Below are 18,363 nucleotides of genomic sequence, written 5' to 3'. Positions count from 1 at the left end.
CGTATATAAGATAAGATGGACTTTATTGTCCCGAAGGAAATTTGTCTTAGACACATACAGTATCGGCTGTTAAAAAATGCAAACATACATACAGTACATACACAGACTGTCGCCAGTCCACATGCACGCACACAGTACCTACAGTACATGCAGACTGCCACCAGCCAACAAATAAATTGCACACTGCCCATCGTACAACACACCTGTAGTCATCGTAATAGGGTACATAATATGTACAGTAAGAGTAGAGCAGCCTCATCAACATAGAATCATCATAGAAAGCACATGTGTACAGTTAACTAATGGTTTAATTAATAGTTGGGACTATTGCGGTTGATTGAATAATTACAATGTATTAATAACAACTTCTATGTTGCCATTTTGTGAAAAACCCCTCTGGCCCTTTAAAATATTGGGTACTAACTTGTAAATGTTGGATTTCAGGGTTTCTAATAAGCCATCACGTTTGCAGTTACAAAAGCTTATAATTGGGTAATGAATTGATTTTAATCCAGATTAAGTGTTCCATTATAGATCATTAGAGATTAATTGAAGAGCTAGAAAGACCTTGCTGTCAGATCATTTCTTTCACAATCTGGAAAGCCAAAAGTTGCGTATGGTTTAATACATTAACTTTTACTGAACCCTTTATAAATGGTAACCTATTTGAAAGCTGTGCCATTTTGTTTACAATGTTGGGTTTTATGCAATATTGCATGTTCTTTTGTGTCTCATCATTCAACGAGCTATGTCGTTTCAGACACTTAATCAATATACCAGCAAATGCAGCAAAACATCACAGTGCAGTACATATGCAGACAACTGCACAGCTGAATAATATTGTGATTAAAGAAAACAGCAATTTTATGATCAATGAATGATGCAGATTACCTGCATCGAAAATTCAAAGAGAAAGGCTCAAAACTAAATCACTTTGATGTTTTTATTCCTTTGAACAACAGGAAAAGAGCAGGTATACACATCTGTCAAATGCAGTTCATAAAACATATTCTCTCTTCTCTGACTCCTCTGACTAAGATGAGGCTTTCCCTTCAGCAGGTATGTAGAACAAGAAAAAGAACACCTACTGTGTGCAGCACTGGTGCTTCGTAAAATATTCAGTCCAAAAAAACAAAACACTTCATGAACCTTTTTTTGTAGCTTGTGATTAAGACTTGCACCGATAAATAAAATGCATTTAGTGATTTTGGAAGAAATATTCTGTCTTCATGACCAGTGATTCATTCATCCTACTCGCATAACCCACAGATAATTATGCTCTTCAATCAACCGCACCATTATACCTGTCCCCGCCCTGAAACCTTCTAATAATTACCACCCACTCCATGATTGGGATTGAGTATTTTCACCATGTTTTTGTGTGTGCTTGAAATATAGCAGGAATCACTGTAGACGATCATCCAATCAAACGTCTCCATGTGCTCAGAGCTGATCAGACGGAACGTCAACATGAATATCAGCGGCAGTATAAACCAAAGTGGTATTCCTAATGATAAATACCTGACCATACATCTCAATGATGATTATGAAAAACAGAGTACCAGAAGGATTACAAATGCAACTGATGAATGAGCAACGCCGTCACAGCCAATCAAACTGTGCATTAGACATTGTGTTTAAAAAATTACATTATGAAACATTTCCTTGAGAAAGTAATATTCAAACGTGTGGGAAAGCCACTGTTGGCATTCATTTGAACAGAGAAATGGTTAGGACAGGTTTAAATGTTACAGCTAACAGGAATATATAAGGCAGACAACAGATGTGTGTGGATAATGACTCCTCGTTGATATTGGCAGTTTGAAGATTTTGTCTTATTAAAGTGTAACATTAAGGCTTTCCATGTCATTGACTGCATGGTAACATTCTGAACAAAAACCACTAAGATCAATTACAATCTGCATGGAAATGTAGCTAGTCTGCTGTCCCCCCCCCCTTTTCAGACTGGGTTTAGTGCAAAAAACTGAATGGGCAATGACTATTAACTGGAAACTGAATGATATGAACCCTCCAGGCTAGTAATTGAAATAGTACCACAACTTTTTATGACAATCCCATTCACTCTCCACAACTGTGTCAGGTCATACAGTGACATAACATGTTCGGTGAACCTTTGATCGGCTCACAATCTCCAATCCAGCTGCTTGGAACAAACAAAACACTTTGATCTAACAAGACCTGACGCACCAAGCCGAGGAGACAAACAGCTCAGAATAAAGGCAGGTGGCTTAAAAATAAATACATCAGTAGTTCTAAGGAAGAAAAAAAGAGAGAAAGACACTTCTATCCAGTGGGTTAGAATACTGTAAACTAGAATTAGGGCCTGATAAACAATGTCAGTAATGGCTTTGGGGAGGAAATCCTCCTCCTTCACCAAATTATTACAACAGCCATCAAGGCCAAGCATGTTGGTCCCTTTACCAGTCACTCAAAAGAAAGGGGTGTGGTGAATAAATACTTTAAACACAAGTGCATTTGGGAGATAGCCTCAACTAAATCTTAACAAGTCAAAACATTTGTATATTTTACTTCTTTTTTTCCAGTGGAATCAGCCGCTTTCAAAATGTTAGCAAGTATTTTAAGAATTTGAAAATGTAAGGACCATATCATGAAGCAAGCTAATCAGATGAATTCAGGTGGAAAGTACGAGCCCCTTAATGGCTGAACTGCAAAAAGATCTTCATTTTAATACATCACTTTATATACACACACCCTAAAAATATTATTTTCCGCCAAGAAGTAAAAATAGTTCACTTGTTTCCTGTACAAAATTGAGTTCTTTAAAAGATTTTGTGAAAAATCAAGTTTCAATATCTTGATGCAAATGCAGCAACGGCTTTAAACTAGTCTTGCTTCACGATAAACGCCTGAAACATTAAGGGGCAAGTAAAACGACCTCACACCGTTTATATAATAAGACATGAAGGCTAAACCTGAAATAAAATAACTTCAAACATTTCAGGGTTTTTTTGCACTGGGCTGCTTCAATCGAATATCATTAATGAGGCAACTCTGATATGGAATGAAAAATGACACTGCATGTCTTTGAATCTATAAAAATGGAAAGGAGAACACTGCCTACAGCAATGTTTGACAACACGTGTCAAAAACAAAAGTAAATAAGTGAAACTCATATTTGCTACACATTTGACATATTTCCATTAAAATGGTTGACACCGACACTGGTTTTAACAACCTCACAAAAACCATGAGGGCAATTTTGTTCCAAAGAAGAGCGTTCCATATAAAATAAATCTGATAAAGGGGAGAGCCAATGCTATGAAGAAGCCTGAGAGACATCATAGTCTATGATTAACTGCTTGATGTAGGACAGTTTCTCATGGAGATGTTCGCAGCGTTTCTTGTCTTCCCGGTAGCCTGGGAACTTCTATGGAGAGAAGAGAGAGAGAGAGAGTTTAAAAAAAGGTTTCACACCACTTGGTATATTCCCTTATTCTCAACCAGCAAATAAGTAGTGTGCCCTCAGCCAGGAGACGGATAATATCAGAGGATGAGAAATATCTTAACTGATGAGGAAGAATGGAGGAAAATGGAGGGCAATTGCAGAATTAATTTTAATATCAGAAGGGTCAAGAGGGGGGCTAATAGCCCTTTCCTCCACTTCCTACCCCCCCTCCTTCCAGCGGCCTCTCTCGGACCACACTCCTCTGCTAACTTGGTCTTCGTTTTGATCTGAAGGAGTCTGTTGAACCTTTATGATTTCATCTGATTTCGCGCAGAATCCCACCCGGTGGCACCGATGACAAGCATGACACTTAAATAAATCTTCTCGCTGGTGGTCTCGTTTGCTTATGTAGTTCATATAGACTCTATATGAACTACATAAGCAAACGAGGCTAACGCCTCTGTATTATAGAGGTATTAACATCAAATTGAGACTGTTTCATAACCAATTAAAAGTTCCTAAACAGTAACTTTAAATAACATGTAGCTCTCTTGACATGTATTCCAGCACTGATGTGGAAAAAAAAAAAAAGACTCCGGTGTGATGATGAAACAAATCCAACAAAATAATTTAAAGAATTTGAATGTTTGACCTACCTTTCGATACTTGTTGTACTTTTCTAGTATTTGGTCTTCCATTATCTAAATGATACAAAACACAATTGTATTACTTACATACATAATATTAATTGAGCTGCATAACACAATACTATTGAAATCATTGCATGTGTGCCATGCATCAGATCAGGTTGTAAATATGCACCTTATATTCTTGTGTGCCAGGGGACAAGCTTTTGATCTTGGATCCAAGCTGAACAAACAGGTGAGTTATGGTGGCGATCCGGGAGTGGAGGTCTTTGTATTCATCATACTCTGCACAGAAATCCTCCTGGTACCTCCCACGCTGCTCCAAGCTCATGATGGCACCATATGTTCTACAAGAAGACACACAGACTTTAACTTATACAACAATACTTTTTTTTGTTTTCTAAAAGAGGCCATTTCCTCAAACGTTCTTTTTATGTAGCACCTCTTTAAGACACAAGATGGCAGCATAAAGATACAGATAAGCTGTGCGCATACTATATGCAACAGTATGTAGTTTGTAAGGGTAACTGCAGTATGTACAAAAGGAAAAAGTATGTGATTTGTAACGCAGCTAAGGATAAAGATACAGAGGTGCCCCCATGCATCACCACTGGAGACAACTATTTATTGAATGTTTCAGTAGAACCAGTTCCTCTTGTGGATGGAGAGAAATAAACGGTTAAAGACTGGGATGGTTAAGATCGTTGCATGGTGAGCATAACAAAATGATTTTAGAACATGTTTACACTCACGGCACATAATCCGGCTTCTCCTCAGAGGCCACAGCATTTGTGATGTCAGGATCTGGAACGACAGCATGGGATGAAGAAAATGACGTTAGCTCCAGTTGAGTCATTACAGTCATCTACATGACACTTTGCCATTGTCTGAACGTTAAGCAATGTATTTTTGTTTTGCAAAATGCAGCATGAGAGTGTGTGTGTGTGTGTGTGTATGTGTGTGTGTGTGGGCGCCCGCATCTGTGCAGACTAGCTAAGAGCTTGTGGGTATCAGTACACCTGCCAGCTTAGGGACGCAAAGCACTGCTCTGGCTGTTGTTGAGTCAATCAGCCACATAACACACTGAGGACCCAAGAGAATGGGCTTAAGGGAGCCAACACAGTCATGCTTGTGAGATAATACTGTATAAATGAACCAGTGGGCACGGTCACTCAGAGAGACCTCGCACACAATCGCAACTGGCCATCAGCTCACAGTCTCTGTGGTTAACATGTTATTCTAAGTATAGCGGAGGGAACACAGTGTTTTATAGATTGGGCCATATAACAGATGTAATATTCAGACAAAAAATAGTCAGAGAAGCAATAATGTGATATCTCCAAACTTTCTCCAAGTCCGACCGCCACATGGAAGTCAAAAGGGAGGAAAGAGTTTATCACACAATATGAAATGTTAAAATCTATTAACAACCCTCTTCTTCACTATGTTGACTTTCAGGACGCGATCAAACGGTATAAATGCTAGTATCAGTCACAAGGACGGTCTACGTAAAAAAGGGCCTTACTGTCAAGTTTGTCCAGGTTCTGCTTGTGATCAGGACTCGTCTCCAACCATTCACAGCCCTTGTTGTCTTTTAACCTCTCCCGCTCCTTGTCTTTGTGCTTTTTAGATTTCTTCTTCCTGTGCTGGCTGTTGGCGAGCTGCTGGTGAGCACAGTCAGAGTCACCCTGTGGTGGCTGGTGGCTGCTTACTTTGGGTTCTTGATCACTGCTCTCTGAGACAGGCGTGTCAGAGGTGCTGGGCAGTTTGTGCATTACAGGAAAGCCATTGTGTCCCCCCGGTAAGCTGCTTTGGTTGCCAGTATGGTTACTTGTCCGTTGAAACTCAGTCTTTGTTTGGAAACTGGGGCTGAGCATAGGAGCTGCAATGTCATGTCCTTTGTTGTTTAACACTCCGTTTACTGTGGGCTGCTGTTGCAACTTCTGGTCCGCAGGTCTTTGTCTCTTAAGAGCTAGCTTTTCCAGTGAGTCAAAAGGCACGGGACGTTTCTGGAAGGGAAAAAAAAAAAAAAAAAAAAAAAAAAAAAAAAAAGATCAAAATGAACCTCAATATGTCCTTACAAAACAACCTGCAACCTAGCTTGTGGAGCTGATGCTACTTACAAAATACCATACACAGCCTTTACTAATTGACTTCACCTGTACAGTGTAAAAGTTAGCAGTCATCAAAATCCAATCTATAATGTATACCTACATATACATGCATGGAATACTTATATTACAAACCGTCATGAAAAAACATCAAAGTTAAAAACAGATTGGTCATTTTTACTTCATGCATCACTGTGTACTATTGTGAAATGCTTTGGTGTGTAATGCGAAAGTGAGGGGTGGGGGGGTCGGGGGGGGGCAGTCAGACAGAGATTTCTCCATAGAGAATGCATGGATGGCATTATTTCACTTATAATATTCTGATTCTATTTGTGTGCTATTGATACGATGGTAAAATGTATCACTTTTGTTTCTGTTAAAGAACAATACATTTGTTTAAAAACAACAAACACTTTCCACACTTTCACACATTTAAAGTTCACTGAAATATATAACGGCCATTTACCACTGCAGGGTTTTTAGCTGTGCTGAGATGTAGTGTCGTATCCTCTGAGGTCTTCAGCATTGACACATTTGCTTGAAGATTCCTTGATTGGTGGCTGATGTGTGGCTGCAACTTCCTGTTAGAACAGAAGGAAAGAAAAAGACAATTCACAGGTTAGACAAAAAAATATTGGAGTCAATTACAAGTTTGTTGTAATAGATGGCATGTCCGTTTGGTTCAGCTTGTGCCTCTGACTCACCTGGCCAGCAGCCTGTTGATCTGCTGCCTCTCCTCCTCGCTGTAGCCTGGCCAGTCCCTCTGCACATGCTTGTAGAAGTCATCCCTCAGCAGGTAGCTGCTGTCTTTGGGATTCACTTTCGCCACCTGAAATAAAATACCCCGTATGATGTTACTTTAAACTCCCATTAAAGTCCTTCATTTCTTTATTTTATAAAAAACAAAACAAATTGCCTTTATGTTAACTTAGATTATGTTAATTAATGCCCTGGGATTTATGGCAAATGAACAGTGATCTGTCAGAATCCAGTCCAGAATTAAAAATATGCATGGACCAGTATACATTTTGAAGGTCTGTGTAAAATAAAATTCACACTTGTAATATTCCATCTTATATTTTGTCAACCACCGCATTTAGGCTGGTTCCAAACTTGTGTTATCAGGATAAATCAACCACCACATGTATAGAAACTATAGTCTATTTTTTTTTTTTAAAAAGGTATTACGAGGAACTTTGTGGACAAAAGCTGTAATCTTTCGAGCACCAGAATCCCTCTCGAATCGTCATTTTACTGCAGCAGTGTCCGACAGTCGGCCCCACTCAGTCCTGGTTCTGGTTCTCCCGTGCCTCCCTTCCCTCCAGTGGGCCCAGCAATATGGCCCTTATTTGTAATAAGTGAGTAAAATATTACGTGCTGAAAGTGGCACATCCACATTCCTAAAAAGCAAAACCCTTTTCTGAGATTCTGTTCCCAACTTAAGAGTCTCCGGCTTTAACCTCCTCTCTAATCTCTTCAGACTGACGTTCTCAGAGGACATCTATCTTTCTGGGGCCGCCTGACAGAGCAGCCCGCCCCACTGCAAACACAATCTCTGCAGAGGCAATTACAGCATCGACCTAATTACACACATGCACGGACACGAAAACCACATGCAGGCAGACACATCAACAAGCACAAGGGCAGTAAATACTCAGACACACCAATGCTGACACACAAACATTTAGGAATTACACAAAAATGTATACAGGAAAGTCACATGAAGTAAAGTTTTAGATCTCATGTTTAATCAAAGCACAGCTGCCAAATTTCTTTATCATTCTTTTTTTTTTAATTCGATGTTCGCCGTTTTTAATGGTGTTAAAACGCCTTTTAAAATGTGTTAATGGCTGACTGTAACGCTGTAGTATTTACGGTATATACATCAAACACGTAGGCAGTGTGAAAATGTATAGATCAACACAAAGCAACAGTGTCCACAATGATTTTTAAGATGTGTACAAGACTGTTTGGATTCTACACGTCATATAAAACATACAAAACTTCTATGAGCAACCAATCTGGCATGCAAGTATGTACATACAGTACAATATGTTTATATATGTGCGCAAAAGTTATTTCTGCATACCTCCTCCAGTGTAGCACCCAGCTCGGCCTTGTCCTTTGGGCCGGCTCTCTCTCTCTCCAGCCACAGAAGCAGCTCTGGTTTCCTGTAGGGTTTGAGAGCTAGTAGGTGGATGATGCGCTCCCTCAAGGGCTTCTGGGTTGGCGTGGCCATACCGCCGTTCTTCCTGTTGTTGGTGGACTGCTTGTAGAAGCTGCTGTCTGATGCAGACAGAGGAGCTGGCTTCTTGTGGAGCTTGACACATTTAGCTGAACACAAAAAAAGTAGATAAGTGTAAGTGATACTCAGTCATACAGTGTAATTCTTAAAGTTGTATTTGTATTGCATTGCCTCCGAAAACTGTTTGAAACTGTTCGTTTGCTGCATTTTACATCCAAAACAATTCTTCGCCTTCAAATTTGTCTCAGCAAGTCACAAGACATCTAATCTTAGGAATTTCCTGAAATTTAAACTCAAGCTAATTGGAACCGATTTGTAAGCCCCGAGCAAGGAAACTCTACAACAGGACTTCAGTGAAATGTGTCATGCAAGCTTTAACAAATAAAACATTTCAGATCAAACAAAAGCAGACGACAGTTAAAGAAAACCAGATTTTACAATTCTCACCATTGCTTTTACCCGGTCAACGTTTGAACATATACTCTCTGGTCTTAACAACTGGTTAACTTGACTAATGGGGCGACATTCATTAAATATCCTTCACTAACCTTTAATCAGCTCAAATGTACATGTTGGCCTGCAGCTAGTTGTCATTAGATGTAAACACCCCATTGATCATTGCTTACATCTCTGCTGCAGGCAGACGGGTCAGTGAAAGCTTTCTCTCTGTGCTAATCCCATTACAGGTTAATCTGCTCTTTGAAGGTCAGAGTGGGGCAAAGATACAGAAAAAATAACACTTTCCTTTCAACCACAAAGGTGTGGCCTGCCAAGTGGTAATAACACCATGCATGACAATTACTCTACTAGCAGACATAAACGCTGATAAAAATACACAGAAGCATGTGCTAAGTATAGTGTGGGATGTATGGAGCATCAGATGCATGCTGCATGGCTGATAATATGAACACCTCCTCGGGCTAAAAGGTGCATGTAGGGTGCAGTTAATAAAGGTTTCCCTATGGCCATATATGTTGCTATGTTATCTTAACCTAATGTTACACAATCGACACAGTCTAAATCTGGACTAAACCACCCAGAGTCTCATCTTCCCTGGAGGGGTCCAGAATCAAGCCAAGAAGCATTATTACATAAGAACGGCAAAGGTTGAGTAAGAGAAAAAAAAAAAGAGAAATAAAGAAGGAAAGTAGCTTCCCAGTTCATGTTTCTTCTCATATCATTAATATGTTGTAAGGTATAATTGATGGCTAAGGTCTGGGACACATCAACACTTTGGTAAACGCTGCATGAAATGTGTTGTCTGTCAAAATTCAAATGGTGCAGCAATAAATTGTTCCCTGTGAATTCTTGCTATTCAGTTTCGTGGCAAACCTCTACGTAACTATTTTTGTGTATATGTTTTGCAACAACAGGGAGACATTTCTGCACAAGAATTAAGTTGTTGCTAAAAAAAATAAACTAGTTACAGCCCTATGGAGCTAATATTTCATCTTCGTAAGCCAAGTTTTAGAGATACAACCCCCTGCAAACTACATTTTTCAACAGCATAAACAGAAAGGACCTGGCTTTCAATCTTTGAATTGGCCTCCTTCCTCTGAAATGATGGTTAAAAGCAGATGCTGACTTCGACCAATACAAATCTTCCATTTCGCCAACATTCTTTTCAAAGCCAGATGTAGAGGTGAGACTAAATAGGACTTAACAACCTGACAAACAAAAGCCAAAAGAATTGTACAAGATAAATAAAAAGAGGAGAGTTAGCTTTTAGTCTTAGTTCTACAAACTAAAATGTGGCTTGCACATCTGGTTTCATTTCACATCAAAATAGAAAAATATCTGGTTTCCAGCTTAAAGCAAAGAACACAGCATTATTTTCTCAAGTGAGGCACATATCCCAATTGCTTTTATTGGTGCTATTATATTTCTATTTTTATATGACATCATTGAATCCACATTCAATTTACTGATCCTTCTCCAAGCTTAAAGCTGTTTGGCCTCTCCCCCACGAACATCTGCAGATGCATCATCCTATGATCCTGTGCTTTTGCACCTCAGGGACCTCTGTTCTATTCTTACGTGGATGTGTGGCTCCGGGTTTGATCTCAATGGCAGAGCGGCTCCAGCTGTCCTTCTCCACCTGAGACATCCTGTCACGGGTCATCTGGTAGGAGTCGTCGGTGGCGCACACTGTGATCTTGTCCTGGATGATGCCTTGACCTTCCAGCTGCTCGCGGCTGTCACTGCAAAAACAAAAACACGGAGCCATTAAACCGCAGGGCTTTCTGCTGGCTGTACAGTAAACACTGTAAAGACATAGGCCTATAAACTATCTCAGGGCAGCATACCAACATGGACGCCATGCAGAATAAAGTGGCTTTGTGGCAAGAGCTGGCAAGGACAGGTCTATGGTTACTGTATGTTATGTCACACACTAGATATAGCTCTGCAGTCCGCTGCATGTGAGAAAGCCACATATGCTGGTTCAAAGCAGGGTAGAGCCTGTGCAAAACCACCAGGATTAGCTTGCCTCCTGCCAGCACACTTGCAAAACGAAGATTGTCTTGGACAAAAGAATAAAAAGTTAAATACATGAAGCTGGTCTGCATTAATGCTGTAAATAAATCAAGGATTTACTATGATGCCAAAGTCTTTTTTTTTTTTCATATTTAAAAAATAGGAGCCTTTTTCCCCCTCTTCCCAAATACATTTTCATAACACAATAATAAACAGGACTGACCAGTGATGATTTTTCCTCTTTATCCTCTAAATAGCAAAACTAATGTGAAGGCAGAGAGAGCAGGATCTTGCCCTCACACTGTTACGTTGTTTGTCTTGGCTCCAGCAGACGACTTTGAGTTCAGACCACAGTTAGCCATCTGGCAGCAGGAGGCAGCAACAGAGCATAACTCTCGGTTTCCAGGCATATCCACTCCATAAACAAGGCATCACAGGTCTCAATAATGAGAGGGTCAGCCCAGAAATATACAGGAAATTTCAATTGCCCCATCCTGTGTACAGCAAGCTGACTGTCTCTCTTGATGCCCTCAGAGACGTGGGCACACAGAGAGCGGAAAGACCGGCGACTTATGAAGATGACAACAAGGTACTGTCTGGGGTCACACGCTCAAACACAAGCATCTAAAATTGTTGTGACTGATAAATCTGGAACATTAGCTAATTGAGCTTTGCTTGATTATTTGTTTCCAGAAAATATTTGCCTTTGCTAATCCATGTGAAAAAAAAAAAAAAAAAAAAAAAAAGTTTTTTCCTGGAGCTTAAAAGACAAGATCGTGAATCAGGATAAAAGTAGGGTAATGTTTTCTGAAAAAATGACTAAATAGTACTTAATTTAGACTTTAATGCATGAACATAGGTGAAACAACAACTTTCAGCTGATTAACTCCATACCTTGAAACATATTGATGGATGCAGTCGAAGCTGGCTTGAGGTTGGTCTTTGCTGTCGCTGGATAAGTAGAAGGAAAAGACGCGGAGTGTAGAAGGGGACTCTGGTGTGGGAGCTGGGATCTTGATGAACTACGCAGAAGAACAGAAGAAATTCAGATTTTACTGAAAAACATACAGGCAGATGATTGGCAAAGTGTTGCATAGACAAACAAACAAAAACAAACACACAACACTAAATGCAGTCACCCATATGCCAGGTATGTAAGTATAAACAGGTTATGTGTATATGTGTCCATAATAACACATGACTGAAGAAAATGATACCAGCAATTTATTTTAACAAGTGTTTTCTTAAGACCAACCAAGTTCATACATCTTTTGTTATCTTTCAAACTGTCAACTTTTTGTACAGAACAGTAATCATCTATTCAGCAGAATTTCAGAGGAACTCTGCTGCCAAACGCATTGTAGCCAAAAGCACAGAGACATCCAAACACAAGGTTTATGCAATCAATATAAATCTTTTTGTTTGTTTTACAAATGAACAGCCCAGTGCAAAGACTAGACACTGACAAATGTAGCTAAAAGATCCTAAATAAATAGTTAATCCTAAAATAACACTACCTCTAAAAGCCTGCTAGTATCTACTAGATGTTGCAACGTCAAATGGACCAAACTGACATACCAGAAGGGCAGCTAACAAACACACAGCTTGTAAAACACAAAAGGTAACATGGCCATTGAAATTTAACAGATTTATCCTCTTGGGAGCATGAACGTACTCAACAAATGTAATGGCAGCTAGCCCAGTAGATTATGGGATATATCGTGTGCCGATCTTATATTCTGGCACATGAAAAAAGCTCATTAGTTTCTTAAAAAGGACAGTATGAAACTAATGAGCTTTTTTCATATGTTGGGAAAAGCCTACTGAATACAGGTGACATGCATGCAAAGTCTTCCTTCAGAGTACAAGAAGAAAGTACACGCATGACCAGATAATTGTCACTGGAGAAAATCTGTGAGATAATGAGAACATGTAGTACAGCAGTTGGACTACAAAGTACTTTGTTTACAATGGATGATCAGTTTGGAAATATTACAATGTCATAAAATGTCATATGTGCCTTTAGGAAACACCAACGGCAATCCACCACTTGCACATCTTGTTTTCGTCACATCTCCAGGCAGACTTGCATGTACAAATGAGTCACACACACAGACAAAAGATCTAGAGTGAGACTTTGTGCCGCTCTGTAACTTTAAATAAATCTCCTTGAGTAAACAGCGTTTTTAAGAGTCCGCTCCACTGAGGCGTCCATGAGATCTCCTGGCAGACTCAGTGGAGCGCAGCAGAGCCAAGGCTGCAACCTCCAGGGCAGACAAATGCACACATGAACACACACGCACACACATATAATAACAGATCAGGAAAAATGAGGATCAGAAAAAGAAGAAGAATCTACACTGATTTGACCACTGAAAAAGATGTAATTGCATGTTTGCGAGAGCAGAATTCTGAAATACTCCTCTACTTCACTGCTATTTTCATTTAGCTTTATGGGAAGTTTCAGGACTACACTGCAGACGCACTACAGGAGTTTCAGGAAGCACATGAGTGAGAAATGGCTACAGAGAGATACTCCAGCTAGTCAGGAACTTCAGTAAACATAGTAAGTTAAATATCTTAGACAGAAAGGTCCTTGTGCAGAGGAGATCCACACTGTCTTCACAAGTATTCTTCACTGTGTCGGCAAGGTCAGCAGTTACCCAGCAATCACATTCTTCACGCTGCAGGCAGCTGTGCCATCTTTTATTGGGGGGGGGCAGCTTTAAGCGTAAAGTTATCCTGGGGGATTTCCTCTACTTTCTCCGGCTGTGTCCCTCTGCTCCCACATGATGCCAACCCACTCAGTCATCCATGTCCACCTGTGTGTGTGTGTGTGAGACACTGGCATCCACATAAGCTACAGGGGTGGACAGTATGACCTCAAATTTATGGCGTACGCTATGTACAGTGTAATATAAAACCACTCTACGATACCGATGATACGATACTGGTGAACAAAGCTGAGCATTTAACAACTTAAGACAGAAAGTTATTATTGGAGTAACATTCAGATGAATGCAAACATGACACCAAATGAATGCGCATGTTTCTCCGTGTCCAGTGGATGTGTGTATAGGCAAAGGTTTGCTAGCATGTTTGCCACATCAAATTAAATAGTTTCGTGTTGTTTTTATAGCTTGTTCCTGCTGCCCCAAAATAACCAAAGAAAAACCAAAATCAGCAGATTTAAGGACAATATACGTACAATATTCCTCACAATGCTTTTATTACTAATGTAGCAAGAGTCCACATGCTGCTTTACAGAATGTTTTTTAACACTGAACGTCCAAATCAATAGGTAATTATGGTTTATTTTAAAAGATTTTAGTTTGCCAAATTTGCATTCGATTTAATGTTTAACTTCTCTTGGTGCAAACCGTCCGGTAAACTGGTTATCACTATAAATATTTTAAGAAGGCTGTGAACTCAATCTGAACTAATCATTTAGTGAACATACTGTGCAGCCCACATTGAGCAGGGTGGCCCTTTGCTTTTGTGCCGTCCTTAAAAGTCCCATCAGATGTTTTGATGAAAGTGTGCAATAAAGCAACAGAGACGTTGGCTCTCCTCTCTTATCAGGGTGCTGCACATGTCTTTACAAGCAGGCTTTCACCACAGGAATTCATGCTCACTATATACGGCTGAGCTCTGACAGCACTGAAAGACACAGACCAGCTTGCTTGTAGCATTTGTGACACTACTTATAATCGAATGAGTTTGTGATTATTTAATATTTGCCCGTCTATCCCATCAATGATGACTACCTGCAATTATGATAATCGTTAAAGTTCTTATCTCCCTAAAAAAAAAAAAAAGAGTAGCAACAGGGCTAAGGCTAAGGTCGATGTCTATTTGGCTGTTTCATTGAGACAATTTCCTAAATGAGAAATTCACTGTGTCTACCTAGCAAATGCTGCTCATGTGGGTTTCTTGAAACAGCCCAGACAGATGGTGAAGAGCCCTGTTGCTTGTTTTGAATTCCACTCCCAGTGAAATCCAACTTGCAAGTGTGATTAGCATTTCCTGGGGAGGTATTGATACTTTGAAAGGTTAAGTGTGTGGCCGAGTGCCAACGGGAGCCAATCTGTAAGATGTAGGAACTCAACACAGTTGAAAGTTTTTGTCAGAGTGAGTTCACACATCCTTATTTGAGGATGCCTGGAAGAGCTGCAGATGTAAAGCACTTCTAGGTGAAAATTAAGTGTTTTACAGAAGTTTGAAATTAATTCTTGATACCCAGTCTGTGCAACTCAGTCAGTGAGGAGATCATCCTTCAATCTTCCTCCACAGTAACAACAATTAATAATGTGCACTCTGTGTTCAAGGGATTTCAGCTGTTGCGAACGTGTCCAGTCATGCATCGCACCCAGGAGCACTGGTTGGCATTAATCCAGTGGTGGCTGCTCGTATGACCTCTGCGGGCAGACTTAAAGACCCCCGCTATGCAAACTACAACAAGCACTCTCGTTCCCAGATGCTGGGGCCCGCATCAATGCCTGCTGCATTCTCCTGAGAGGCACACATGGCAATTCACACACAGAGAGGCGCTCTTACAAAAAGGACTTAAAAGAATTCAACTGACCATGAATAATGAAATATTTATTGTCTTCCTTTCAAGTAAAATATTCAGGGAATCTGTGGCTTGATCTTTGCGATTCTTGGATGAAGCAAAAGAAAACTGAAGCAACAAAACAAGCACTAATAAAGTTACCAAGATGGCAAACACACTTCCTGCCAAGGGTCCATGCATTAGAATTGAATATAAATATTGCCCTACACTTGGGTGACTTATGACCTCAGTAATTCTCAGTGACCCTGAAAGGTCAAAAGGCAAAGAGGCGAACCTAAAAAAAGTGTGTTTCAACATATAATACATTCTTTGAACCGAACTCATGGCCCCTGGTGCCAACTAACTAACATATTCGCCCCCAAGACACGCCAGTCTTAACCCCAAAACCTGCCTCTGTTACTCTTAACATTCCCCATTCTCATTAACGAAGCTAGGACAGCCTCCCCCTGGTCGATCCGTCTTTTCAATATTTCCTCCCCTGCCTCCGTCACCAGTAAATGTCTAAACGTTCCCATTTTTGTTCTGTGCCATCAATCTCTCTCGGAGGCATTACTCTTGGCGTATGCCTGTGTGTCCATCTGTTTCCTCCGTATGCAAACTTCTGGCTTCAATTCAGCTGTTAAGTTGTTTCTGTGTGTCTGACGGACTCCTTTCAAGTTTTAGAATTATAGAACAAAGGAAAATGATCTGAAGGCTTGTTCTTTATGCACATACAAATTCAAGGAAATCAAATAGATGTAATGAGATGTTACCGTTTCACTGGTGTGACCAAGCTTGCAGGAGAGAGATGTCGATCAATCAAACACTCTAATTAGCCTCATTAAGTTAAGTCTATACTGAACTGAACATTTCACACACGCATAAATCAGCACACATTCATTACCTCAGGGCCTCCAAGAATTTTTGGTCGTGCTCTAGTTATACAAATCATTTTGGAAAAGAGGAACAAATGTGAAGATATTTAAACTTGTCACCTCATCAGCGTATGTAAGAGAAGGTAGCAGCAGTTTAAGGTTTGGTAAGTCATTACCTGCAGTTCTGGCACCTCTGTGCAAAAACAGGAACTATTTAAAAAAAAGAAAAGAAAAATTCAGCAGCTTAAGTTTCGAAATAATAAAAGTAAAGACAGTCCGTGTGTGTGGCGACAGTATCTTAATGAGCCACAGTTCACTCTCGACTGTCATAAATGACTCCACACGTAGAAGCCGCAGGACGGGAGAGGCTCATTTTCCTGGCTTTATCAAACTATAAAGTCGATTGAACAAAAACTGTGAGAGACTGCTGTCGGTGCACAGGGTTATGTTTCCTGCTAGCTTTTGGTTGAATGTGGGGTCTGGGTGTAGATCTCATGCAGGCTATTGTTTCCACATCCTCTGCAGCCTGAGTAATGGCCTTCTGAAAACAGCCAGTCTTTTGTTCTGGCCTCCTTGGCTCCAGAGTGGGATGCCATGGCACTGCTTCCCCTTTCTGGTTGATAGGAGGAGAGGGAGGAGGTGCTGGAGGAGGCAGTGAAACCTGTCGCCACCACCGCTGTCTGTTATCAGCAGGAGGCAAGTCCCTCTGGGCCCGGTGCTAATGCAAACCGTGTGCAAGTGTGTGTGTGTGTGTGTGTGTTAATCCAGCGTGAGCAAAGAGAGGCTCAGCTCCAGCTCCTCTCACCAGGGTGTAATCAGCATTACTGCCACTCATAAGGCTGAGGAGGAAGAGAGGCCAAAGTCTAGCTATCAGCCAAATATCTCCACCACTGGCTTAGAGGCACCCACAAGGACAGACACAAACACATACATACGCTCAGCCAGCCAGCCAGCCAGCCACCACCCTCATCCTCACTAAACAAAACTGCTCATCATCTCATCACAAACAAAAGACACGAATCGTTCCCAGGGCCACAAGTTGACACATGCCATTTAAGAAGAGTCCCCTCCCCAATGGAGGACAGCCATACAAAACACAATGTGTGTCTGTGTCTCCGGCCGAGTGGAGGAGCAAGGGACGGGGGGCAGCAGAGGAGGACATACAAAGAGAGAAACTAGAGATTTTGTGTGCTTTGGTGTGCGTTTATGATCCCACAGTCAATTAGTCAATGCTTGGAGCTACGCAGTGTCTTCTCCCTAGCTGAGTTCCACATGCTGGCACTGGGTGATTAATGTGGCTGCCTTTAGTGGGAAACAGTGCATGTAATCAAGCCCCAGCCTGTAATCGCCTTCCATTCCTTTTCATTTGCAATTTCACAGAGGGACAGAGCCACTGCCAGAGCTGCTAGCTCCAGTATTTGGGGGAGAGGAGGTTGGGCATAAATGAGGAGGAGGGGGAAAGGAAGGGTGCTTTGCCACAAGCATCCCCTGAGGCCCCCCCCCCTCCTATGCCAACAACAATAAGTCTCTGCCTGGTGCCACAGGGCCAAACACTTCAACAAATTGTGGGTCACTGTTTTTGACAAAAAGCTCCTCCTTCTCTCCTCCCAAGAAAAGTGGGTTCTTCCAGAGAATGCTATGTTTTCACACATGCAGGGCCATACCATGACACACATGTGTGTATGGGGGGGGGGGGGAACAAGTGCCCTTTTATGCCTCATTAGCTCACAGTGTCACAGGACACGTTCCTCAGCGAGCCATGATGTGCTCCATATCTCCAAGTTGCTTCATCGGAGAGAGAGCACATTTTTCTGCAGCCGCCGCTGCTGGATCTCAGAGGGCCACTTGTCCGCTCCTTGCACTCACACGTTCGCTAAATAAATATGTAATCAGGCCGGTGCACAAGATTTTCATTCTTGGCTTTTTTAGAGAAAGTAGCAAGCTATAACCACCAGTGTTTAAAACATCATAATCACTCAACAATACACACACACACACACACACACACACACACACACACACACACACACA

At 41.0% G+C, this 18,363-nt stretch overlaps 1 protein-coding gene across 2 annotated transcripts in view; it reads right to left on the bottom strand.

Moving 5' to 3' along the window:
• Positions 1–395: 395 nt before the first annotated feature.
• Positions 396–18,363, bottom strand: part of LOC116384209 (RNA polymerase II elongation factor ELL2-like) — a 21,611-nt gene continuing 3,643 nt past the window's right edge. The window contains exons 3-12 of one of the 2 annotated variants that reach the window (XM_031848680.1): positions 11,800–11,927; positions 10,468–10,631; positions 8,275–8,519; positions 6,890–7,014; positions 6,652–6,766; positions 5,600–6,083; positions 4,827–4,878; positions 4,250–4,421; positions 4,084–4,128; positions 396–3,409 (exon numbers count right to left, since the gene is read on the bottom strand). In XM_031848680.1, the coding sequence (XP_031704540.1) occupies positions 3,299–3,409; positions 4,084–4,128; positions 4,250–4,421; positions 4,827–4,878; positions 5,600–6,083; positions 6,652–6,766; positions 6,890–7,014; positions 8,275–8,519; positions 10,468–10,631; positions 11,800–11,927 (1,641 nt within the window). In that variant the 3' untranslated portion in view covers positions 396–3,298. Of the gene's footprint in view, positions 3,410–3,769; positions 4,129–4,249; positions 4,422–4,826; positions 4,879–5,599; positions 6,084–6,651; positions 6,767–6,889; positions 7,015–8,274; positions 8,520–10,467; positions 10,632–11,799; positions 11,928–18,363 lie in introns of those variants that run through there. The other variant, XM_031848679.1, reaches the window with a different exon arrangement.

This window comes from Anarrhichthys ocellatus, unplaced genomic scaffold (genome assembly GCF_004355925.1).
Source record: "Anarrhichthys ocellatus isolate YVR2014 unplaced genomic scaffold, GSC_Weel_1.0 scaffold8, whole genome shotgun sequence".
Classification (NCBI taxonomy): Eukaryota; Metazoa; Chordata; class Actinopteri; order Perciformes; family Anarhichadidae; genus Anarrhichthys; species Anarrhichthys ocellatus.
Note: the sequence above shows the minus strand (reverse complement) of the source record. Positions and strands in the feature narration are given on the sequence as shown.